A 25,900-nucleotide genomic window follows, 5' to 3' on the forward strand; every position below is an offset into this window, starting at 1 on the left:
TCGGCCAATGGCGGCGCCGGGAGCTCAAGGACGGACGGCGCCACGGGACGTCGCGGTCTGAGAAAACCAAGTGGAATTTTCTTGATCTCCCGGTTGGTATCGTTTGAAAAGACGTCTCGTTTCCCCGGACGCGATCTTGAACGAATACAAAACACGTACACTTTTCATATTTTTGTTTGTTTCTACTTTCTTGTAATAGAGTGTGGCGCCTGGGAACTAAGTGGTTGATTTATTTGCAGATGACAACTGGACACCGTTTGTGCTTTTTCACCAAGATATTAAAGATACTGTGATTTTAAGGAACAAAAAAAAAAAACGGGTAATAAAGTCTAGGGCAGGGATGTCTAACTCAATTTAGCTTGGGGCCACACGGTAGAAAGAAAGAGAGAAAAAGAAAGAAAGAAGCAAAAAAATTAAAAAAAGAGAGAAATAGAAAGAAATAATAAAAAGGAAGGGAAGAAAGAGAGAAAATGAAAGAAAGAATAAAAAAGAAGGCAAGAAGGAAACAAAGATGAAGAAAAAAGAAGGAAACAAAGATGAAGAAAAAAGAAGGAAACAAAGATGAAGGAAAGAAGGAAACAAAGATGAAGAAAAAAGAATAAAAACGAATGAAATAAACGAAGATGAATAAAAAAGATTAAAAAAATAACAAAAGAAAGAAAAAAGGAAAGAAAGAACAAAAGAACAAAAGAAAGAAAAAAAGAATAAAAAATAAATAACAAAATAAAGAAAAAAGGAAAGAAAGAAAAAAAGAACAAAAGAAAGAAAGAAAGAGGGAAGGAAGCGAGGAAGACAGGAAGGAAAAAAGAAAAATAGCAAGGGAAGAAAGCGAGGGAGGGAGGACAGATAGCTTGCTAGATAGCTACCTATGTTGGAAGATAGCCAGCCAGATAGCTTGCTTAATAGCTACTTATGTAGGCAGATAGCTAGCCAGATAGGTTGCTAAATAGCTACATATGTTTGAAGATAGCTAGCCAGATAGCTTGCTTAATAGCTACCTAAGTTGCTTGATAGCTAAAATGATAGTTCGATAGTTAACTAGTAAGGTAAACAGGTTAAAAACAATCGGGAGCTTGATAGCTAGCTAAAAGTGTAAAAAGCCATCTGAAAAGCTGGATAGAAATCTAAAAGCAAAGTTAGATAGCTAGCTAGATAGAAGGCCAAAAATGTTAACTAACATTAAATGTTACCTCGATAGCATGAAAAAGATGTAAAAAGCTAGCCAGATAACTTGCTAAATAGCTACTTATGTTGGAAGATAGCCGGCCAGATAGCTTGCCAAATAGCTACCTATGTAGGAAGACAGCTAGCAAGATAGCTTTAAATAGATATCTATGGAGGAAAATGGCTAGCCAGATAGCTTGCTAAAGCTACCTATGTTGGAAGATAGCTAGCTAGAAAGCTTGCTAAATAGTTACCTATGTAGGACGATAGCTAGCTAGAGACGTTTCCTCCTGAGGAATCTCTGATCCCGTTTCCGTTGTGTCCCTCAGGCGGAAACGCCAAACTACGCTACCAGATCACGTCGGGGAACACGGGAGGCGTCTTGGACGTGGGACCGGAAGTCGGGACCATTTTCGTGGCTCAGCCGTTGGACTACGAGCAGAACAAAAGGTAAATGGGGGACCTTTGTAGAACCGGGAACGAAAACAAACCGGGCCACGTTCGTAGAGTCGGGAATGAAACGGACCGGGCCACATCCGTAGAACCGGAAACAAAAGTAGACCGGCCCACCTTTGTTGAGACAGAAATGAAAACGTTAGCTGGATAGCATGAAAAACAGTGTAAAAAGCTAGCCAGATAGCTTGCTAAATAACTACCTATGTCTATGTAGGAGGGTAGCTAGCTAAATGGCTAAAAATGTAGCCCGATAGCTGGCTAAAAAACAAACCAGAACCAGGAATGGAAACGGACCGGGCCACGTTTGTTGAACCAGAAATGAAAACGGACCGGGCCATCTAAAATGTTAGCCTGATAGCATGAAAAAAAGTGTAAAAAGCTAGTCAGATAGCTTGCTAAATAGCTAAACATGTAGCTCAATAGCTGGCTAAAAAAACAGACCCGGCCCCGTCCGTAGAACCGGAAATGAAAACGGACCGGGCCACCTAAAATGCTAGCTGGATAGCATGAAAAAGTGTAAAAAGCTACCCAGATAGCTTGCTAAATAGCTACTTATGTCTATGTAGGAAGATAGTTAGCTTAATGGCTAAAAATTTAGCTCGATAGCTGGTTAAAAAACAGACTGGGCCACGTCCGTAGAACCAGAATAAAACGGACCAGGCCACCTAAAATGTTAGCTGGATAGCATGAAAAAAGTGTAAAAAGCTAGCCAGATAGCTTGCTAAATAGCTACCTATGTCTATGTAGGCAGATAACTAGCTAAATAGCTAAAAATTTAGCTCGATAGCTGGTTAAAAAACAGACCGGGCCACGTCCGTAGAACCGGAAATGAAAACGGACCGGGCCACCTAAAATGTTAGCGGGATAGCATGAAAAAAAGTGTAAAAAACTAGCCAGATAGATTGCTAAATATTTACCTATGTCTACGTAGGAAGATAGCTAGCTACATAGCAAAAAAAGTAGCTCGATAGCTGGCTAAAAAACGTTGGTGGAGCCAGGAATGAAAACGGAGCCCTCCACCTCCACCCCCCTGGTAACGCCCCTGGATTGCAGGTACAAGTTGCACGTTCTGGCGTCGGACGGCAAGTTGGAAGACTACGCCACCGTGTCGGTCAACGTGGTCAACAAAAACGACGAGAAGCCCGTTTTCACCGTCAACGAGTACTACGGAAGCGTGACGGAGGAATTGGACGGCTCGCCCGTCTTTGTTTTGCAGGTATCCGTGCTCTTCTACTTTGACTCGAGAGTTAATTCTGATTTAACTCCGAGGTTACAAATTCCAAGCCATAACTGTAAAAATACATCAATCTACCCACTGAAATGATCAAATAGACGGGAACAAACAAGTATTTTCTGTCAAAAGTTTAACAGTTCAATTGTATAGTGTCTATAACTCAAGAGTTAACTCGGCTTTAACTCCGAGGTTAAAAATTCAAAGCTATAACTTTAAAAATACAACGATCGACCCGCTAAAATGATTAAATAGACTGGAAAAATCAAGTATTTTCTGTCAAAAGTTAAACAGTTCAATTGTATAGTGTCTATAACTCAAGAGTTAACTCTGCTTTAATTTCGAGGTTAAAGATCCCAAACGATAACTGTAAACCTGCAATGATCGACCCACTAAAATCATCAAATAGAGTAGAAGAATCAAGTATTTTCGGTCAAAAGTTCAACAGTTCAATTGTATAGTGTCTATAACTCAAGAGTTAACTCAGCTTTAACTCCGAGGTTAAAAATTCAAAGCGATAACTGTAAAAATACAACGATCTACCCACTGAAATGTTTAAATAGACTGGAAAAATCAAGTATTTTCTGTCAAAAGTTAAACAGTTCAATTATATAGTGTCTATAACTCAAGAGTTAACTCTGCTTTAACTCTGAGGTTAAAAATTCAAAGCTATAACTGTAAAAATACAACGATCAACCCGCTAAAATAATTAAATAGAGTAGAAGAATCAAGTATTTTCTGTCAAAAGTTTAACAGTTCAATTGTATAGTGTCTATAACTCAAGAGTTAACTCAGCTTTAACTCCGAGGTTAAAAATTCAAAGCCATAATTTTAAAAATACAACGATCTACCCACTGAAATGATCTAATAGACAGGCAAATTCAAGTATTTTCTGTCAAAAGTTTAACAGTTCAATTGTATAGTGTCTATAACTCAAGAGTTAACTCAGCTTCAACTCTGAGGTTAAAGCCTCAAAGGTATAACTTTGGCAGCACTAAATATAGAAAAATGTATGCAATAGACAAGGTATATCAACTAGAAAAATAAATAAAAAAGTCTTGTCAAAAGCTAAAAGGTTAAAATGTATAGTTGCTTTAACTCAAAAGTTAATTCATATTTATTCATATAAAACAGCAGAGTAATAACTTAACCAGCACTAAAAATACAATAATATACAGCTCAAAAATTACTAATAGACTGGCCAGATAAAATAAGTGCTGTCAAAACATAAAAAATTGAAAGCTGACAGGTTCTTTAACTTGTGAGTTAACTCGGATTTAACTCCAACATTAAAGTTGCAGTGCTTTGATATAGTCAGCACTCAAAATACTTTCAACCACACACAGGCTAGTGAAGTGAAATTGGGTAGTCAATACATTTTTTGCTTACTCAATCACTCTTTTCTCTTTCACTCTTGCTATTTTCCCCTTTCACTCTTTCACTTTTTCACCTTTTCACTTTTTTGCTTTTTAGCTGGTTCGCTGTTTCCTCACTATTTTGTCTTTCTTTCTGTCTTCCACTCTTTGTGCTGTTCACTCTTGGGCAATGTGGCTCTTTGGCTTCTTAACTCTTTCACTCTTTCGTTCCTTTGCTTGTTTGCTCACTCTTTCGCTCTTTATTTTGCTCTTTCTTTTGCTCTTTCTTTCTTTTTGTCTTCCACTCTTCCGCTTGTTTGCTTGCTCCTTCGCTCTTTTGCCCATTCTTTAGCTCTTTTGCTCTTCACTCTTTCGCTATTTATGTCTTTCAGTCTTGGAGTATTTTGCTGTTTCGCTCTTTCACTCTTCTGCTCACTCGCTCACTTTTTTACTCGCTCAATCACTTTTTTAATGGTTTGCTCATTCGCTGTTTTGCTCTTTCGCTTTTTTGCTCTTTTGCTCTTTCGCTCTTATGCTCACTTTTTCTCTTTATTTTGCCTTTTATTTCGTTCTTTCACTCTTTCTTTCTTCCTCTCTTTCTTTCTTTCTTTCTTTCACTCTTTTGCTTGTTTGCCCTTTTGCTCTTTCACTCTTATGCTCACTATTTCTCTTTATTTTGCTTTTTATTTCAATCTTTCACTCTTTCTTTCTTCCACTCTTTTGCTTGTTTGCTCTTTTGCTCGCTCTTTTGCTCATTCTTTTGCTCTGCACTCTTTTGCTCTTTCTTTGTCTTTTACTCTTGGGGTCTTTTGCCGTTTCGCGCTCCCACTCTTTTGCTCACTCTTTCGCTCGCTTTTTTATTTGCTCAATCACTTTTTTATTGTTTTGCTCTTTTGTTCTTTGGCTCTTTCGACCGCTCTTTTGCTCATTCACTCTTTCGATGTTTGGATCTTTCGCTCTTTTGCTTTTGCTCACTATTTCGCTTTTTTGCTCACTTTTTTGCTCTTTATTTTGTTCTTTATTTTGTTCTTTCACTTTTTATTCCACTCTTTCTTTCCTTCACTTGTTTGCTCTATTGCTCTTTCGCTCTTTTACTCTTTGGCTTTTTCTCTCATTTGCTCGCTCTTTGGCCTGCTCTCTCGCTCTTTTGCTTATTTGCTCTTTTGCAATCTAGCCTTTTCGCTCTTTTGCTCACTATTTCTCTCTTTATTTTGCTCTTTATTTCGTTCTTTCACTCTTTACTTCCACTCTTTCTTTCTTCCACTTGTTTGCTCTTTTGCTCTTTCGCTCTTTCGCTTTTTCACTCTTTTGCTTTTTCTCTCTTTGCTCACTCTTTCGCTTGCTCTTTCGCTGTTTCGCTCTTTTGCTATTTTAACTGTTTGCTCATGCTGTCTCTTTTTCTTTTGCTCTTTATTTTGTTCTTTTACTCCTTCTTTCTTCCACTCTTTTGCTTGTTTGCTCTTTTGCTTTTTCAATCTTTTGCTTTTTCTCTCTTTTGCTTGCTCTTTCGCCTGCTCTTTTGTTCTTTCGCTCTTTTGCAATTTTGCCTGTTAGCTCTTTTGCTCACTATTTTTCTTATTTTGCTCTTTGTTCTTTCACTCTTTTTCTTCCACTCTTTCTTTCTTCCACTTTTTTCTCTTTTGTTCTTTCACTATTTTTACTCTTTGTTTTTTTTCTCTTTCGCTCGTTCTTTCGCCCGCTCTTTTTCTCATTTGCTGTTTCGCTCTTTCGCTCTTTTGCCTGTTCGCTCTTTTGCTCTTTATTTTGCTCTTTATTTTGCTCTTTATTTCGTTTTTTCACTCTTTCTTTCTTCCACTCTTTTGCTCTTTCGCTTTTTCACTCTCTTGCTTTTCCTCTTTTCTGCACGCTCTTGCATGCTCTTTAATGTATTAGTTCAGCCCCTGCGAGTTTTATTTTCGACCACGCGGCCCCCGGGCTAAAACGAGTTCGACAGCCCCGGTTTTTGAGGTTTAACGAGCGAGCGTCTGTCCGTTTTCTAACGAGCGAGGCCACCTCCCACTCCTGTCAGGTGACGGCGACGGACCCCGACAAGGACGCGGAGCAGGAAGCCTTGCGCTACTCGCTCCACGGGCAAGGCGCCGAGAGCGAGTTCCTCATCGACGAGGCCACGGGCAAAATCTACGCCCAGCGGACGCTGGACCGCGAGAAGCGCTCGCTCTGGCGTTTCGTGGTCCTGGCCACCGACGAGGGAGGCCAGGGCCTGACCGGATTCAGCGACGTCATCATCAACGTGTGGGACATCAACGACAACGCGCCCGTCTTCGCCTGCGCCCCCGGCTGCCGAGGGGGCGTGGCCGAAAACTCCCCGCCCGGCGCCTCCGTCATGGAGATGACGGCCGCCGACTCGGACGACCCCGCCGTGGGACAGAACGCCGTCCTGTCCTACAGGATCTTGGGCGGCCCGGACCAGACTGCCTCCGATATGTTCGCCATCGATCCCGATACCGGGACCGTCACGGTGGGTTTTTGTTCTCGTTACTGAACTTTTTTCGATTGCGCACTGCCCGGACCGTCTCGGCGCACAAAAAAATCAATCCCGCGAATAGAAACCAGGGCTCGAAATTGTGAAATGGATTCACTAACCAATTCGGCCAGAATCGCCACCTGCGGTGTTTTAAAGTCAATGTCAGCACGAGATTGAGTAAACAAAAGCAAGCGTGCGGGAGTGGTTGGACTGATGATGGAGTTTGCTTTTTATAAAAAAAATAGTATTATCTTATCAGGTTTTTTTTTTATCACTAAGACACTAAAACGTAAATAGACAAGTGCGGTTTACTTTAATGAAGGCCTTCACAGCTAGACAATGTAGCTACGTGACCTTTCTTACCTTCACATGACTTTTAAGCACATTTTAAAGTCAATGTCAGGACGAGATTGAGTAAACGAGAGCAAACGTATGGGATGGGTAGCGGTGGGTTGGAGGGCGGTGTTCTGGACGGTTGATGGAGTTTGCTTTTTATAAAAAAAATAAAATAGTATCGTATCGTTTTTTTTATCACTAAGACACTAAAATGTAAATAGACAAGTGTAGTTTACTTTAATGAAGGCCTACACAGCTAGACAATGTAGCTACGTGACCTTTCTTACCTTCACATGTCTGTGTGGTTCTACTCATATTCCAGACCTTCCCAAGATCATTTTTAGAAGTGTTACCATCATTGTGTGGCCCTTATGGTGGTCCTAATGTGTTTAGACACCCACTGTAGGCTTAAAACCTGGTTTGAGAGTTTAGATTTGAGTAGAACTAAGATGGAAACCACAACTCTGTCTGGTTCTACTCATATCCCAGACCTTCCAAAGATATGTTTTAGATGTTTTACCATCTTTGTGTGGCCCAATACTCCCCTTTATGACAGTATGGTGGTCCTAATGTGTTTAGACACCTACTTTAGGCTTAAAACCTGGTTTTAGAGTTTAGATTTGAGTAGAACTAAGATGGAAACCACAACTCTGTCTGGTTCTACTCATATCCCAGACCTTCCAAAGATATGTTTTAGATGTTTTACCATCTTTGTGTGGACCAATAATTCCCCATTATGACATTATGGTGGTCCTAATGGGTTTAGACACAGACTGTAGGCTTAAAACCTGGTTTTAGAGTTTAAATTTGAGTAGAACTAAGATGGAAACCACAACTCTGTCTGGTTCTACTCGTATCCCAGACCTTCCAAAGCTATTTTTTAGAAGTTTGACCATCTTTGTGTGGCCCCATAGTCCCCCCTTTTGACAGCATGGTGGTCCTAATGTGTTTAGACACCGACTGTTGGCTTAAAACCTGATTTTGGAATTCACATTTAAGTAGAACTAGGATAGACTACACAACTATGTGTGTTTCTACTCATATCCCAGACCTTCCAAAGATATTTTTTAGATGTTTGACCATCTTTGTGTTGCCCAATAGTCTCTCTTATGACAGTATGGGGGTCCTAATGTGTTTAGACACTGACTGTAGGCTTAAAACCTGGTTTTAGAGTTTAAGTTTGAGTAGAACTAAGATAGAAACCACAACTCTGTGTGGGTCTACTCATATCCCAGACCTTCCAAAGATAATTTTTGGAAGTGTTACCATCATTGTGTGGCCCCATAGTCCCCCTTATGACAGTATGGTGGTCTTAATGTGTTTAGACACAGACTGTAGGCTTCAAACCTGGTTTTAGAATTCAAATTCAAGGGGAACTATGACAGAAAACACAACTCTGTGTGGTTCTAATCATATTCCAGACCTTCTAAAGATCATTTTAGAAGGTTTATCATCAGTGTGTGGACCAATGCTTCCTTCTTATGACAGTATGGTGGTCCTACTGTTTTTAGACACCGACTTTAGGCTTAAAACCTGGTTTTAGAGTTTAAATTTCAGTAGAACTAAGATAGAAACCACAACTCTGTGTGGGTCTACTCATATCCCAGACCTTCCAAAGATAATTTTTGGAAGTGTTACCATCATTGTGTGGCCCCATAGTCCCCCTTATGACAGTATGGTGGTCTTAATGTGTTTAGACACAGACTGTAGGCTTCAAACCTGGTTTTAGAATTCAAATTCAAGGGGAACTATGACAGAAAACACAACTCTGTGTGGTTCTAATCATATTCCAGACCTTCTAAAGATCATTTTAGAAGGTTTATCATCAGTGTGTGGACCAATGCTTCCTTCTTATGACAGTATGGTGGTCCTACTGTTTTTAGACACCGACTTTAGGCTTAAAACCTGGTTTTAGAGTTTAAATTTCAGTAGAACTAAGATAGAAAACACAACTCTGTGTGGTTCTACTCATATCCCAGACCTTCCAAAGATATGTTTTAGATGTTTTACCATCTTTGTGTTGCCCAATAGTCCCCCTTATGACAGTATGGTGGTCCTAATGCGTTTAGAAACTGACTGAAGGCTTAAAACCTGGTTTTAGAATTAAATTTAAGTAGAACTATGATAGACTACACAACTATGTGTGGATCTCCTCATATCCCAGACCTTCCAATGATATATTTTAGAAGTTTGACCATCCTTGTGTGGCCCAATAGTGCCCCTTATGACAGCATGATGGTCCTAATGTGTTTAGACACCTACTTGAGGCTTAAAACCTGGTTTTAGACTTTAGATTTGAGTAGAACTATGATAGAAAACACAACTCGTATCCCAGCCCTCCCGTTTTCAGGATTTTAAAGCTCAGAACTTGAACTAAGTTAGAAAACAAACTCTGGTTTAGTGCTGGAACTCCATACCTTAGGACCTTTTCCAGAGGTTGTTAGTGTTCCTAGTATTGTGAGACCCCTTTCACGCTTTTCGAGTCGCCTTCGTTCAAGAACCATATGTCAGTTTTACATTGTTGTCGCTGGTCTCAGGTGGCGTCGGCGGGCCTTGACCGGGAGGAGGCGGAGTCTTACATGCTAGTGGTAGAAGCAAGGGACGGCGGCGGCATGGCGGGCACGGCCACCGCCACCATTAGCATCACCGACATCAACGACCACGCTCCCAAATTCCTCCAGAGAGCTTGCTTTGCCAGGATCTCCGAGAACACGCAACCCAACGCCCAAGTGAGACCCTCAACTCATTTCACAAGCGTTGTATTTTAATCAGAGCTGTGAAATAGGCGGCCCGCGGGCCGGATCAGGCCCGCTAAGGGATTGAATCCGGCCCGCGAGACCACTCAGAGAAAGTGCAAGAGAAAAACAAGCTGCAGGTTGAAATTTGTCAACTTGATGTTGCCAAAGCTAGGTGCCTCTCACAAATGCTGTTCTTTCTCTCTCTTGCTCTCTCTCTCTCTCTCTTTTTCACTCTTTGTCTCTGTTCCTTCTTTCCTTACCCCTCTCGCTATTTTTCTTTTCATTCCTTTTGTTTCTCACACTTTCTCTCTTTCTCTCTCTTGCTTTCTCCATCTCTCTTTCTCCCCTTCTCTTTTTCTCTCCTCTCTTTCTCCCTTTCTATTTCTCTTTGGATTTCATTCTTTCTCTCTTTGTTTAGCCCTCTCTCGCTATTTCTCTTTTCATCCTTTTTGTTTCTCACGCTTTCTCTCTCTCTCTTTCTCGCTCCCTCTCTCTCTTTTCTCTCTGTTTCTTTCTTTCTCTTTCTTTCTCACTCTCTCTCACTCTCTCTTCCCCCTTTTTCTCTCCCGTTCTATGTCTCTTTCTTTCATTCTCTCCGTCTGTCTCTTTATCTTTCTTTGTTCCTCTTTGTGTCTTTCTCCCTCTGTCTTTTTACCTTCTTTTCCTCTCCTTTTTCCCTTTTCTCTCTTTTTTCTCTCCTTCTCTCTCTTGCTTTCTCATCTCTCTTTCTCTCTATCTCTTTTTCTACCCTTCTCTCTTCCTCCCTTTCTATTTCTCTTTGGATTTCATTCTTTCTCTTTCTTCTTTCCCCCTCTCTTGCTCTTTCTCTTTTTATCACTCTTGTTTCTCACGCTTTCTCTCTCTTTATTCCTCCCTCTTTTCTCTCTCTACTTCTTTCTTCCTCTCGACTTTTCTCTTTCTTTGTTCCACCCTCTCGACTTTTCTCTCCCTTTCTTTCTCTTATTTCTTTATCTCTTTTTCTTTCTCTCTAATCTACTAGTCCGGCCCCCAAGAGAATGTCTGTTCTATCATGTGGCCCCCGAGTTAGAATGAGTTTGACACCCCTGATTTAAATGGACTTCGCTAGCTCTTGCTAGCGTGGGTAAACCTTCCAACAACAGAAGTCCCTTCATAATTGCTCATTTTTGGTTGGTGTCATCTTAGCATTACCTTAACATTAGATTAGCGCAGGGGTTTCCAGACCAGAACGGAGACAGGACCCACTTGCGTACGTTTCTCTCAGTTTTATTGGGAAGAAAGGAAAGGAACTTAGAATTAGCCGGATTAGTGTCGCTCGAGTCTCCGTCAAGCCTCCTCTCTAGATCTTCTGCTTCCTTCCTCGACCCACGTTTTTTCTGCAAGCTGGTGTGGCGGCTCCTCCCATGGGCGTGCCAATGAAAGCTCCCACGTGGGGTCCACCCCTCGCCTCGATGTCTGGAGAAACTCAAAACAACACCGAGCGTTTATCAAAACAATGCCAGTGATCGCTGGTCGCTCTGAACGTGGAAGTGACACGGTGTTGGGATCGTAAAAAACAGGTCATTAGCGCCGTGTCAGGAGAGCAAAAACGTGGTCGGGGTCGGAAACGAGTCGAAAGCTAGGAGAGGAGAGTAGAAGTGGTCAAGATCAAAAAACGTGTCGAAGCCGGGAAACAGACGGGAGCGAAAAACAGGAGTGAGTCAGGGTCAAAAAGCTTGCCTAGAGCAAACTGAGGTTCACAGACGGACTGACAACAGGTGACAGGTGAATTATATCGGTACTCATGGCAAATAGGATGTTTTTTTTAATGTACCGTATTTTCCGCACCATTAGGCGCACCTAAAAGTCTTAATTTTTTTCAAAAGCTGACCATGCGCCTTATAATACAGTGCGCCTTATATATGGATCAATAATAAGTCGCAAAGTCTTGCAACTAATGCAGCAGCCGCCGACTCGATTTTCCCCCGAACGCCAAGTCGTCCGCGGTGTATGCTGGGATTTATTTACCGGCGTTTCATTGGCTAACCAATGTGTCAATCATCATTTGAATCGATCACTATTGGCTAAAGTTATTCGGAGGTAAAGGGGGCGGATCCTTTTTATCATTTACTGGCTGGCATAGGCTAAAGGGGCAAAACAAAGCCTGCAATTGGCCGAAAAGGTGAATAGCATGTTGGGTTGACGGCATAGAGAAAACAGTATTTTACTTTTCTGTACTGTATTTGTAAATATTTTACTCTCCTGGATTTACTACACTCACGGATATAAGAGGACCACGGCTGCACATTATTATTGAACGCAACGACTTCGGTGAGCTACTCCGGCTATATATTTTCCCAGTATCTTGTTTCAGAGTCGATGTTTCTGTGATGGGTTTTTTTTTAAATTCAACTCAATTCCAAGTGTTTATTGTCCTATGCACAGTAAAGTTGCGAGCGAAAAAGAAAATAGAAACTAAGGAATGGTTGGCATTTCTTGAATCCCAAGACTTGAACCTTCCGACAAAACCCTCCAAAAACTTGAGCAACTTCAACTTTCTTTGACGTTTTCCGTCATTAAAAATGAAAGCCATAAGTCGGGAGGCATATTTTTCCAACGGAAATAAATTTCTCTTCCTGTCCGCGGAGCCCGAAAACGCCGTCGCGCTTTTTATATTCCCTTTAAGCGTTTCGCTTTGAGTTCTCGGCTCGAGAAGGAAAAAAAAAAAAAAGCATATCCGATTCTTCCGTCCGGAATCGTTGCGGGAAACGGCTCAGAACGTGATCAAAATAAAAGCCTGGAATATAACTGATGTACTCGAGTAGGGAGGGGGGGGGGGAGATCATAAAATAAAAGCACGCTGTTTAAAAAATATATAAAATCACCCGGGGAGGAGCCGGGTCTGATCCATAAAACTTGAGAATCGGCAAAAAAGTTTTTTCTGCTCTTTGGAAATATTTCTGGCGGGTTTTGACTCATTTGCTATAGACGTTTATAGACGTCAAAAATGGATTTTAGCTAGGCTGCCGTAGACAGCCACAGATGTTGAGGATCATTTTAGATAGGTTTGATAATTGAAAGGTCCACTTTAGCTAGAGAAGTCAAAATATAATTTTAAGCTAGGCTCTCTTTTCTCTCTCTTTCTCCTGTTCTCCCTTCTCTCTTTCTTTTTACTCCCTCTCCTATCTCTCTTGCTGTCTATTTTCTTCTCTCTCTGACCCCCCTCTCTCTCTCTGTCTCTCTCTCTCTGTCTCTCTTTCTCTCTCTCTCTTCTCTCTCCTCTCTCTCTCTTCTCTCTCCTCTCTCTCTATTCTCTCTCCTCTCTCTTCTCTCTCCTCTCTTTCTCTCTGTCTCTGTCTCTCTCTCTCTCTCCCTCTGTCTCCGTCTCTCTTCTCTCTCTCTCTGTGTCTCTCTCTCTCTCTCTCTCTGTCTCTCTCTACCCTCTCTCTCTCTTCCTCGCTCTCTCTCTTTTTCACTCTTTCTGTCTTTTCTCTCTTTCGCCTGTTTTTTCTTCTCTCTTTCTTTTTACTCCCTCTCCTATCTCTCTTGCTGTCTATTTTCTTCTCTCTCTGACCCCCCTCTCTCTCTCTGTCTCTCTCTCTCTGTCTCTCTTTCTCTCTCTCTCTTCTCTCTCCTCTCTCTCTCTTCTCTCTTCTCTCTCCTCTCTCTCTATTCTCTCTCCTCTCTCTCTTCTCTCTCCTCTCTTTCTCTCTGTCTCTCTCTCCCTCTGTCTCCGTCTCTCTTCTCTCTCTCTCTGTGTGTGTCTCTCTCTCTCTCTCTGTCTCTCTCTCCCCTCTCTCTCTCTCTCTTTCTCGCTCTCTCTCTTTTTCACTCTTTCTGTCTTTTCTCTCTTTCGCCTGTTTTTTCTTCTCTCTTTCTTTCTTGAAGCCCTCTTCTATCTCTCTCGCTGTCTCTTTTCCTCTCTCTCAGCCCCCCTCTCTCTCTCTGTCTCTCTCTCTTCTCTCTCTCTCTCTTCTCTCTCCTCTCTCTCTCTCTTCTCCCTCCTCTCTCTCTCTTCTCTCTCCTCTCTCTTCTCCCTCCTCTCTCTCTCTTCTCTCTCCTCTCTCTGTCTCTGTCTCTCTCTCCCCCTCTGTCTCTGTCTCTCTTCTCTCTCTCTGTCTCTCTGTGTGTCTCTCTCTCTCTGTGTCTCTCTCTGTCTCTTTCTCGCTCTCTCTTTCACTCTTTCTGTCTTTTCTCTCTTTCGCCTGTTTTCCCTTCTCTCTTTCTTTCTTGCAACCCTCTTCTATCTCTCTCGCTGTCTCTTTTCTTCTCTCTCTGCCCCCCCCCTCTCTCTCGCTCTTTCTCTCTCTCTCTTTCTCTCTTCTCTCTCTCTCTGTCTCTCTCTCATTGTGTCTCTATCTCTGTGTCTCTCTCTCCTCTCTCTCCCTGTCTCTCTGTCACTTTCTCTCTCTCTCTTTTTCACTCTTTCTGTTTTTTCTCTTTTTAGCCTGTTCTCCCCTCTCTTTCTTTCTTTTTTACTCCCTCTTCTTCTATCTCTCTCGCTGTCTCTTTTCTTCTCTCTCTGCCCCCCCCCTCTTTCTCTTGTTCCTTCTCTCTCTCTCTCTCTCTCTCTCTCTATCTATCTGCCTTCTCTCTCTTCTCTCTCCTCAGTTAATGTTTCAAGTTTTCTTCTAGTGTTGGTTAGCAGAGATCTTTTGATACAAATGAGCAATCTCGGTTCGAAACCAGGTTTAGTCAGCAAAGTCCACAATTCCCCCACACTGAGATTGAAATGACACGTTTTTTGTGTCTGTCTTTGGAGGTCCTGGAACTCCGGGCCGAGGACCTGGACACGGGCGAAAACGGGCAGTTGATTTTCAGCGTGGCGGGCGGGGACCAGGACCAAAAGTTCTACGTTCTGAGTAGCAAGCAGGAACAACGGGGAAGTCTCCGACTCAAGAAACAACTGGACTACGAGAGGCACGGGGACCAGAGCTTCAACCTCACCATCAAGGTACGCGCGCCTATGCTAGCCAAGCTATGCTAGCCAAGCTATGCTAGCGAGGCTATGCTAGCGAAGCTATGCTAGCAAGGCTATGCTAGCAAGGCTATGCTAGCAAAGCTAGCAGATCGGTAGCCGGAACAGGAGAGCAAAAATGTGGTCGGAAACAAGTTGTAAGCCAGGACGGGAGAGTAGACGTAGTCGGGATCAAAAACTGGACGTAGGCCGGGATGGGAGAGCAGATGTGGTCGGGATCGAAACGGGTCGTAGTCGGAAACAGACTGGAGCAAAAACGGGACAGGTGGGAGTCAGGGTCGAAAAAGGCTTGCCTAGTATTTACTGAAGTTCACAGACGGACTGACAACAGGGGATTAACAGGACTGGGTTTGAATAGGGACAGGGAGCCAATCAGAACCCGCAGCGGATGGCGCCAAATGAGCGGGCACAGGTGATTCACAACGGTAATCATGACAGAATAGAATAGCCGGGATGGGTGGGCAGACGTGGTTGGGATCTAAAAGAGGTCGTAAGTCAGGACGGAAGATCAGACGTGGTCAGGATCAAAATGGGTCGGAGCTGTAGACAGACGGGAGCAAAAACGGGACTGGCAGGAGTCAGGGTTGAAGAAGGCTTGCCTTGTATAAACAGAGGTTCGCAGACGGACTGACAGCAGGGGATTGACAGGACTTGGTTCAAATAGTGACAGGGAGCCAATCAGAACCCGCAGGCGGTTGGCGCCGAATGAGTGGGCACAGGTGATTCACATCGGTAATCATGACATAATAGAATACAATAGAATAGCCAGGATGGGAGAGCAGACGTGGTCGGGATCAAAATAGGTCGTAGCCGAAGACAAATGGGAGCAAAAACGGGACAGGCGGGAGTCAGGGCCAAAAAAGGCTTGCCTTGTATAAACGGAGTTTCGCTGACGGACTGACAACAGGGGATTAACAGGACTGGGTTTAAATAGGGACAGGGAGAAGGGTTCATGTATTCGTGCTTGTATTTTCAATCAGTATTGTTTTTTTTTTCTCTTGAATGTTTTTTTTCACTTGTAGGAGGCGCTAAATCATACTGATTGTTGCCTCAAACTTTCATATTAAGTCGGGGGCCTGCAACGAGTTTGAGACCCCCCGTGTAGAAGAAACCATTTTGTAGCTTAGAAGAAGTTTTGAAGGTGGAAAAATGTGGTTTTGGGCGTAGAAGGAGCCAATTTTCCACGCAGAAGATCTGAATTCTGAGGACGTAGCCGAGTCTCCACAGGATCTCTTGAGGGACATCTCTCGTCACGCCTGATGCAATTTGAGAGAACGTCGTCAACAGCCGAATCCTTTGAGAGTCTCTTTGCCCGGAAGCACAAAGTCAAACTTTTGCTTTTGGGTTCTCTCGTGACCCTTCTCCACGTTGTTTCCGTTTTCACTCGTCGCAATTGATCAAAACTTTTTCCATCGGAAACGTTCCTTTTCTTGAGTATCTCAATAACAAGTATGAAATGACGCACGTGTGTTCCTCGCAAACTCCTTATATAGATAGATAGATAGATGTCTTGATAGATTGATCTCTAGATGTCTAGATAGATGTCTAGATAGATGTCTAGATAGATGTCTAGATAGATGTCTAGGTAGATGTCTAGGTAGATGTCTAGGTAGATAAATAGATAGATGTCTAGGTAGATGTCTAGATAGGTAGATGTCTAGATTGATGTCTAGATTGATGTCTAAATAGATGGATCAATAGATGGATCGATAGATGTCTAGATAGAGAGATGTCTAGAAAGATAGATGGATAGATAGATGTCTACATAGATAGATAGATGGATAGATAGATAGATGTCTAGGTAGATGTCTAGATAGATGTCTAGGTAGATAGATAGAGATATGTCTAAATAGATGGATAGATAGATGTCTAGATGGATGTCTAGATAGAGAGGTAGATAGATAGATTGATGTCTAGATAGATTTCTAGGTAGATAGATCGATAGATGTCTAGATAGATGTCTAGACAGATAAATGTCTAGATAAATAGATGGATAGATGTCTAGATAGATATATGTCTGGATAGATTTCTAGATAGACAGATCAAAATATGTATAGATAGATGTCTAGATGGATAGCTGTCTAGATAAATGGATAGATGTCTAGATAGATGTCTAGATAGATTTCTAGATAGACAGATTGAAATATGTAAAGATAGATGTCTAGATAGATAGCTGTCTAGATAAATGGATAGATGTCTAGATAGATGTCTAGATAGATGTCTAGATAGATAGATGGATAGATAGATGGATAGATAGATGTCTAGATAGATAGATGTCTAGATAGATAGATGTCTAGATAGATAGATGGATAGATAGATGGATAGATAGATGGATAGATAGATGTCTAGATAGATAGATGTCTAGATAGATAGATGTCTAGATAGGTGTCTAGATAGATAGGTAGATAGATGTCTAGATTGATAGATGTCTAGATAGATGTCTAGATAGATGTCTAGATTGATGTCTAGATAGATGGATAGATAGATGTCTACATAGATAGATAGATGGATAGATAGATAGATGTCTAGGTAGATGTCTAGATAGATGTCTAGGTAGATAGATAGAGATATGTCTAGATAGATGGATAGATAGATGTCTAGATGGATGTCTAGATAGAGAGGTAGATAGATAGATTGATGTCTAGATAGATTTCTAGGTAGATAGATCGATAGATGTCTAGATAGATGTCTAGACAGATAAATGTCTAGATAAATAGATGGATAGATGTCTAGATAGATATATGTCTGGATAGATTTCTAGATAGACAGATCAAAATATGTATAGATAGATGTCTAGATGGATAGCTGTCTAGATAAATGGATAGATGTCTAGATAGATGTCTAGATAGATTTCTAGATAGACAGATTGAAATATGTAAAGATAGATGTCTAGATAGATAGCTGTCTAGATAAATGGATAGATGTCTAGATAGATGTCTAGATAGATGTCTAGATAGATGTCTAGATAGATAGATGGATAGATAGATGGATAGATAGATGTCTAGATAGATAGACAGATAGATGTCTAGATAGGTGTCTAGATAGATAGGTAGATAGATGTCTAGATTGATAGATGTCTAGATAGATGTCTAGATTGATGTCTAGATAGATGGATAGATAGATGGATGGATGGATAGAGATAAATAGATAAAATCAAAGATATAGAATACAAAAATACCCAATATAACGTGTTGATATAGGGTATTTAAATAGTGCTACGTAAAATACACACTGTCATAAAAATAGGGTAATATGCAAATGTGGGGGTGGGGTTTCATGTGGGCTTTTACTCCCCCGGGTGGAGTTAAAGAGCCTCATGGCATGAGGAAGAAATCATCTCCTCCTTAAACTGAATGATCAATTTTACAACTCGCAAGCACCCCTAAATTGAACCCAATCACCCCCCAAAATGATAGCATTTATTAACAACTTGTTCTCTCAATAAAGGACAGGATAGGTTTTTATATGATGAAAAACATCAGATTTTTAGCATTATGTTTTAATGACAATAAAGGTGTATTCTAATTCTAATATCTCTATTTTTCTATAATGTGTCTTTTTAAAATGAACGCTTACTCAATATCCCTGTTTTTGTTTGGAGGTGGAGGACTTGGACTTCTCCAGTTTCCTCCACTGCGTGGTGGAGGTGGAGGACTACAACGACCACGCCCCGGTCTTCATGCCGCCGGTCCTGACCTTGCCCCCCCTGTCGGAGGACGTCCCCGTGGGGACCAGCGTGGCCCGTTTGCTGGCCAGCGACTCGGACTCGGGTCAGAACCGCCAGCTGGTCTACAGCCTGTCCCGGGACTCGGACCCGGACGGGCTCTTCGCCGTGGACCAATCGGGTCTGGTGAGCGTGGCTCGGCCCCTGGACCGGGAGAAGGTCGGGGTGCACCGCCTGGTGGTGGTGGCCACTGACCGAGGGGTTCCCCCCTTGGCGGGGAGCGCCACGGTGGAGCTCCCCCTGCTGGACGTCAACGATAACGGGCCGCAGTTCGAGGCTGCGTACACCCCGACGCTTTTGGAGAACCTTCCGGCTCCTCAGGTCTGTTATCCCACATCAGGAACTGCAGGAGAACTGTGGAGGTCCCGTCCTGCCGTAACCCACAGAACCCATACAACTCAAACTCAATTGGGGGCTTCTGGAGCTAGGGTCTAAGTGAGATTGGGCCAAATTGAGTTTTCCACCCAAAAACACTGATAAAAACGGTCCCCTGTTTTTAAAGGGACAGTGTTTTATATTTTTCCAAACAAGAATAAGGGAAAGATTTTCGTTTTTTTTTTCAAAAGGAATACATAAGAAGAGGCAACAAGAAACAAAACGAAAAGAAAAATAAAAGTAGGGAAAGAAAAAGCAAAAAAAAATTTGAGAAAAAAAATAAGGGAAACATTTAAAAAAAAAAAAGAATACAAATAGAAAAAAAATAAGAGAGACAAAAAGAAAAAATGGAAATAAAAAGAAGAGTAGGGGGAGAAAAAGCAAAAAAAAGGAAAATTGAGAAAAAGAAAAAAAAGAAAAGAAATGAATTAAAGATGAAAAGACAAAAACAAAAATCAATGTATTTTTTTGTCCTTTTTTCCTTTTCCGATTTTCCTTTGTTTCTTTTCTTATTTATCGCCTTTTCAAAATAATACAGTTTGAGACCCTTGCCATTCATAAATTCATGCATTCCAGACAAAAGTAAGAGAAACATTTTCTCTTTTTTAAAAAAAAAAGAATACAATTAGAAAAAAAATAAGAGAAAAAAAAAGAGAATAAAAAGAAAAGTAGGGGAAGAAAAAGCAAAAAAAAGAGAATTGAGAAAAAGGAAAAAATAAAGGAATTAAAGATATAAAGACAAAAATTAAAATCAATGTTTTTTTGTCCTTTTTCCGTTTCTTTTGTGTTTCTTTTTTCTTTTCTTATTCATTACCTTTTCAAAATAGCAATAATAAAATCATTGATTCATAAATGGTGTTAAATGATCAGGAATTATTTTCACAGCATGTCCGAAATAAAATATGATTTGCCCCTGCGCCAAAACAGTCCTTTCTTGCTACCTTTGGGTCGGACAAAGTACCGTAAATTCCGGACTATAGAGCGCACCTGATTATAAGCCGCACCCACCACATTTTAAGAGGAAAACTGATTTTGTACATACACAAGCCGCACCTGTATATAAGCCGCATGTGCCCACATTAAAAAAATATAACACAAACACAAAATTAACCCAAACTCGACTTTAAGTCCCGCTATTGAAACAGTGTCCTTCATTAAAGTACACAGTCTAAAAGTCACAGCCGGCAAAATGAACGGAAAATGATACCGGTACTTAAGGTTTGATGGAGACCTGCAAAGTCCCGGTCCCATTGAAAGTAATCCAAGGAAAAAAGTGTATATTTCCAAAGGTAAGGGTGGGAAAAATATATATCCACTATTGTCCGCCGTGTCCACAAACAGGTCTCACCTTTACATATCAGAATGAGTGTCTCAAATAAATACATTACAAAAATATACAGTTGCAATTACATATTAATCATATAATATGATTTTATACATGGTTACACATATTTACAAAGAAAGATGGTACACCGAGAGAGTTTTCAAAGCTTTAGTTATAATATAAGGAAGGAAAAAACCTTTCAGAAAAGTATCTCCATCCTTTTTGTCCTCATCCTTCAGCCGAGGGATAGGGAAAATGAGAACCATGGTTTTGCCATGTTTCCTGGCTGGGTAGACGAGGCGGTGGCTTTGTCCTCAGGCGGCCTAGGCCGACTCAAAGAAATATGACACAATAGATGACAAAATACATGAGAAGAAAATATTTGAATAGATCAAAAATGAATCCTAAAATAATTAACAAAATAAAATGCATCAATAAATGAATCAATTGAATGGATTATTCATTTCTAGGATTCAGGACAGGTCCTTCATCGAGAACCGAATCTTGAACGTGGTCCTTATTCCCAGGTGGTCTTCATGAACCGGACGTCCACGTTGATGCGAGCGGTGGACTCGGATTGGCCGGAGAACGGCGCTCCTTTCCGATTCGCCGTGGCGGCCGACTATCGCCACGGCGACGTCTTCCAGCTGAAGGACAACCTGAACGGGACGGCCACCTTGACGTCCTTGCGGACTTTGGATCGCGAAGTCCGCAAAGAGTTTTTGCTCCCCGTCGTCATGAGCGACAGCGGTCGCCCTAGCAACACCGTCACCGCCACGCTCACCGTTACCGTCGGCGACCAGAACGACCACGCCCACAACGCTGCCGAGAAAAACGTCTACGTCTATACCTACAAAGGTGAGCCGCGGACATCCGGCCGTTCGTCTGTCCGTCGTTTTTCTGTTGTTTCCCCCGTCAGTCCATCCATCCATCAATTCTCTGTTGTTTCTCCATCATCCATTTATCTATCATTTCTTCATCCATCTATTGCTTCTCTGTCCATCCATCTATCCATCCATTTATCAAACCATCTATCCATCCATCAATTCTCCGTTGTTTCTCCATCATCCATCTATCCATCATTTCTTCATCTATTGCTTCTCTGTCAATCCATCCCTCCATCCATCCATCCATCTATCCATCCATCTATCCATTTATCCATCCATCAATTCTCCGTTGTTTCTCCATCATCCATCTATCCATCATTTCTTCATCCATCTTTTGCTTCTCTGCCCATCCATCCATCCATCTATCCATCCATTAATTCATCCATCTATCCATAATTTCTTCATCCATCTATTGCTCCTCTCTACATTCATTCCTCCTTCCCTCCATCCATCCATCCATGGATCCACCCATCCATTATTTCTCCATCTAGTGTTCCTCTTTTGTTTTTCTATGCATCCATGGCATTTCTCTATTCTATTTCCATCATGTTTTTATTTCTTTATCCATCAATCCATTGCTTCACCATCATTTCTCCATCCATCTATCCATTTCTGTCTATCCGTACTTCCATCCATGTCTTCATCCATGCTTCCATCTGTCTGTACGTCCATCCATCTATCATTTATCCATCCATCTATTCATCACTTCTGTCATTCAGAAATTCATTCATGTCTACATCCATCCATCGTATCTCCATTCTTTCTCCTCCTATTTTTTTTATTTTTTTATTTTTTGTCCTCATTCATTCATTGTTTTTACACTGTTTTTATTTCTTCTTCCATCCATTTGTTGTTTTTCCCTCGATCCATCCATCCATCCATTCATGGTTTCTCCATCCATCCATCCCCCATCCATTTATTGTTTATCCATCCATCCATCCATCCATTCACTGTTTCTCCATCCATTTATTGTATCTCCATCCATCCATCTGCCCATACATCTATTCTTCCATTTACTGTTTCTTCATCAAACCATCAATTCATGCATCCATCCATCCATCCATCAATTCATTGTTTTTCCATTCACTCACTTTTTCTCCATCCATCCATTCAAAGTTTCTCCATCCATCCATTCATTCTTTCATTGTTTCTCCATCCATCCATCCATTCATTGTTTCTCCATCCATCTGCCCATCCATCTTTCCTTCCATTTACTGTTTCTCCATCCAACCATCATTCCATGCATCCATCCATCCATCCATCCATTGAGTCATTGTTTCTCCATCCACTCACTGTTTCTCCATCCATCCATCCATCCATTCATAGTTTCTCCATCCATCCATTCATTGTTTCTCCATCCATCCATTCATTGTTTCTCCATCCATCCATCCCTCCATCCATTCAGTGTTTCTCCATCCATTCATTGTTTCTCCATCCATCCATCCATTCAGTGTTTCTCCATCCATTTATTGTATCTTCATCCATCCATCCACCCATCCATCTATCCTTCCCTTTACTGTTTCTCCATCCAACCATCCATCCATGCATCCATCCATTCATTGTTTCAACATCCACTCACTGTTTCTCCATCCATCCATCCATTCATTTTTTTCTCCATCCTCCTATCCATTGCTTTTTCATATTTTCCCCATCTGTCTAGGATTTCTCCATTGTTTCTCAAACCATCGATGGTTTTTCACTTTCTACATCCATCAATTTATTGTATCTCCATCAATTCTTCATCTCTCTGCCATTTCTCTGTCATTTCTCCTTCCCTCCATCCATTCTCCACCACAGATCCCCCTCAAGTATGAGTTGGATAAGGGGTCGCCAAGTTCAAGTCATCAAAAATCTCATCAAGACTGATTTCAAGTTTGGACGTCAACTTACTCGCTGCTGCGCTATTGCAATATGTATACGTCCAAATATTGATACCAGAAAAGCTGACATCAAATTTTCAAGATCAGAGACATCGCAAGAACATTTCTGGACCACGACTCGCTTGACTCTTGCTGGTCCTCCATCTTTTCCGGCAATAAAAAGAGAAACGAATCGCTCGTTCGTCGTTGAATTATGATTTCTGAGCATTTTTTTCCTGTGTAGGCCGCATGCCCAGCACGGTGTTGGGCAAGGTCTACGCCCCTGACCCGGACGATTGGGACAACAAGACCTACGCCTTTGAGGGACACGTCCCCACGTGAGTTATTTTCCGTCTCGTAGGGAAATACGATTTTTTGTCTTGTCATTTTTTGAAATATTATCTATCGAAAATAAATGAAATGATCTACTAGCTGCTGAATGGGATCCGTCCAATCCATCATTTATCTGCAGCGCTTATCCTCAGTAGGGTCGCGGGGGTGCTGGAGCCCATCCCAGCTATCTTTGGGCATACCTGTCAAGCTTCAGGGCTCCACGCCCTTACAAACTGTCGTATTTTCCCTTACAAAATACTAAATAATCTTACACCAAACGTGTTTATTTATGTAGTTTAACATTGTACATGTGTTTTGTTATATCCTATATAATGTTAATCAACATTTTGTTGTGAGATACTGAGTTGCTCGACATGAATCAGGTTTATTATAAAAAAGGTTCAAAAATGAAGTCGCTTGGACCTTCACTGTAGAAGGAAAAAATACATGACAATAGAATTAAGTAGAATAATACATTTCCTTATTCAAATTATGAATTCATTTTCTGCATTCAATTATTGTTGGTAATGAAGGATTTTATACATTTTACTATAAAGGATTTTATATGATTAAATACAAGTTACATTTATCGAGTGCAATGAAGATTTTCACTGAGTGGGCTTCAGGTCACGCTATTTCAAATTCGGAATGTTTTGGCTGGGGAATTTTGATAACAGGACTCTGACGAAGGACGTCAGGCATTGTTTTGATAAACGCTCAGTGTTGTTTTGACTTTCTCCAGACATCGAGGCGAGGGGTTGGACCCCACGTGGGGGCTTTCATTGGCATGCCCATTGAATTATTGTTGATAGTATACTGATTCAAGGGATAACCAGAAACGTGTCTTTTTTCATTTTCTCCTTTTATACTTCCTTCTTTTCTTAACCTCTTTATACAAACATCATCATTCGTAATTTAATGCATCGAAGCAAGTGAGCCATTGGAGAGCCGGCTCTCTTGAATGAGTTGAGCCGAAAAAGCCGCTTCCCTAAAAAGAGACGGACTTCCTTTCACTACACAACTACCACATGAAATCCGATGTTGAATGATGCATGATGGGAAATCCCCCTGCGGCAGACGCATGCGCACAGTAGTAGCAAACGCTTGCTTCGTTTGCAACGAAAAAAACGATACCGAGATAGAGGCTACCGCGGCGAACTCGTTTGACTCGATTGATTTGCCGTTTGGTGATCGTCGGTGTGTACCGGACGGTACCCGTCATTGACAAATTTGCGTTTTTCCGTACAGATTTTCTCGTACGTCTTACACGTCTTAAAATGCATCATAAACGTACTTTGTACGGCAAAAACGTACAGCTTGACAGGTATGCAGAGAACTCACCCGCTCATTCACACCTCGGGTGATTTCGGTTAGGCCAATCAACCTGACATGCATGTTTTTGGAATGTGGGAGGAAACCAGAGTGCCCGGAGGAAACCCAGGCAAGCGAGGGGAGAACATGCAAACTCCGCACAGGAGGTTCGATCTCATGACCCTAGAACTGTGCCGCACTCGCGCTAAACACTGCGCCGCCGTGCTAAATGAGATCATTTGGCTTATTTCAATCTATAATATTTAATCCCGTTAGACGTAAATCTTCTCGGTTATTACGGACACGGCCGCCCTCTCATCTACCAAAGTAATTACCTGTAGAAGAAGAGCTAAAAGGCCGGCTCTGCCCATTGGTCAAGTTTTCTCCGGGGCTCTCCGGCGCCCCCGTCCATCATTGTCCCGCCGGGACGCTGATTCACGATGGGAAATGTAGCCGGCGCTGAAACGAGCCCGTAAAAGAGATCGTAAAACGCCGGCAATGGAGTGTTTTCATCCCCTTTTTCCGTTTTATCCTCCGGAAGGGAGCTTGTACTTTAAAGCCTCGTTAACACCTCGTCAACGTCTCGCACCCGCTTTATTTTGGCGGGGCGGAAGAGGAGCTTACACTTTTATTTGCCGTTTCAAATCGAGGAGGACGGTCATGTAGAAGACGTGTTTTTCCTGTTTGGGACCACGTCGTAAAAAAGGTGTCAAAACGGCATTGTGCATTATTTAGCTCCTCCTGGTGGTAAAAAACAAACGTCATTCATTATCCCCCCAAAAATTACAGTAATCCCTCGGTTATCGCGATTAATGGGGACAGAGACCACCCGCGAAAACTGAAAATCAGCGAAGTAGCGGCGCCCCTTCAAAAATGCTTAAAAAAACGTATACAGGTATGCAGTATACCACCCCTGTATACAGTACACCTTATAGAATACGGGTAGAGAGAGAGAGAGAGAGAGAGAGAGAGAGAGAGAGAGAGAGAGAGAGAGAGAGAGAGAGAGAGAGAGAGAGAGAGAGAGAGAGAGAGAGAGAGAGAGAGAGAGAGAGAGAGAGAGAGAGAGAGAGAGAGAGAGAGAGAGAGAGAGAGAGAGAGAGAGAGAGAGAGAGATATTTGGTGGATGAGTCGATGGGATGTACGGAGGGCTGGATGAATGACGGAAGGACAGTTGGATTTGCAGATGGACACTTGTGTGGATGGTTAGATGGAAAGACACATAGCTGGACAAATCAATGGATGGACAGAAGGACAGTTGGATATGCAGATGGACCCTTGTTTGAATGGTTAGATGGAAAGACACATAGCTGGACCAATCAATGGTTTGATGGATGTATGGTCAGAAGGACAGTGGATCTGCAGATGGACACTTGTTTGGATGGTTAG

The 25,900-nt window shown here is 41.8% G+C and overlaps 1 protein-coding gene across 1 annotated transcript in view; it reads left to right on the forward strand.

Annotated features, from left to right (window-relative positions):
* Window positions 1-25,900, forward strand: part of LOC148366663 (neural-cadherin) — a 345,561-nt gene that overhangs the window by 195,409 nt on the left and 124,252 nt on the right. The window contains exons 17-24 of the mRNA XM_088333456.1: window positions 1,494-1,614; window positions 2,674-2,836; window positions 6,236-6,685; window positions 9,565-9,756; window positions 14,486-14,677; window positions 18,303-18,746; window positions 20,652-20,982; window positions 23,115-23,208. Of these exons, the coding sequence (XP_088189582.1) occupies window positions 1,494-1,614; window positions 2,674-2,836; window positions 6,236-6,685; window positions 9,565-9,756; window positions 14,486-14,677; window positions 18,303-18,746; window positions 20,652-20,982; window positions 23,115-23,208 (1,987 nt within the window). The remainder of the gene's footprint in view (window positions 1-1,493; window positions 1,615-2,673; window positions 2,837-6,235; window positions 6,686-9,564; window positions 9,757-14,485; window positions 14,678-18,302; window positions 18,747-20,651; window positions 20,983-23,114; window positions 23,209-25,900) is intronic.

The sequence above is a fragment of the Urocampus carinirostris genome, chromosome 4 (genome assembly GCF_059441175.1).
Source record: "Urocampus carinirostris isolate Australia breed hairy pipefish chromosome 4, RoL_Ucar_1.0, whole genome shotgun sequence".
In the NCBI taxonomy this organism is placed as follows: domain Eukaryota; kingdom Metazoa; phylum Chordata; class Actinopteri; order Syngnathiformes; family Syngnathidae; genus Urocampus; species Urocampus carinirostris.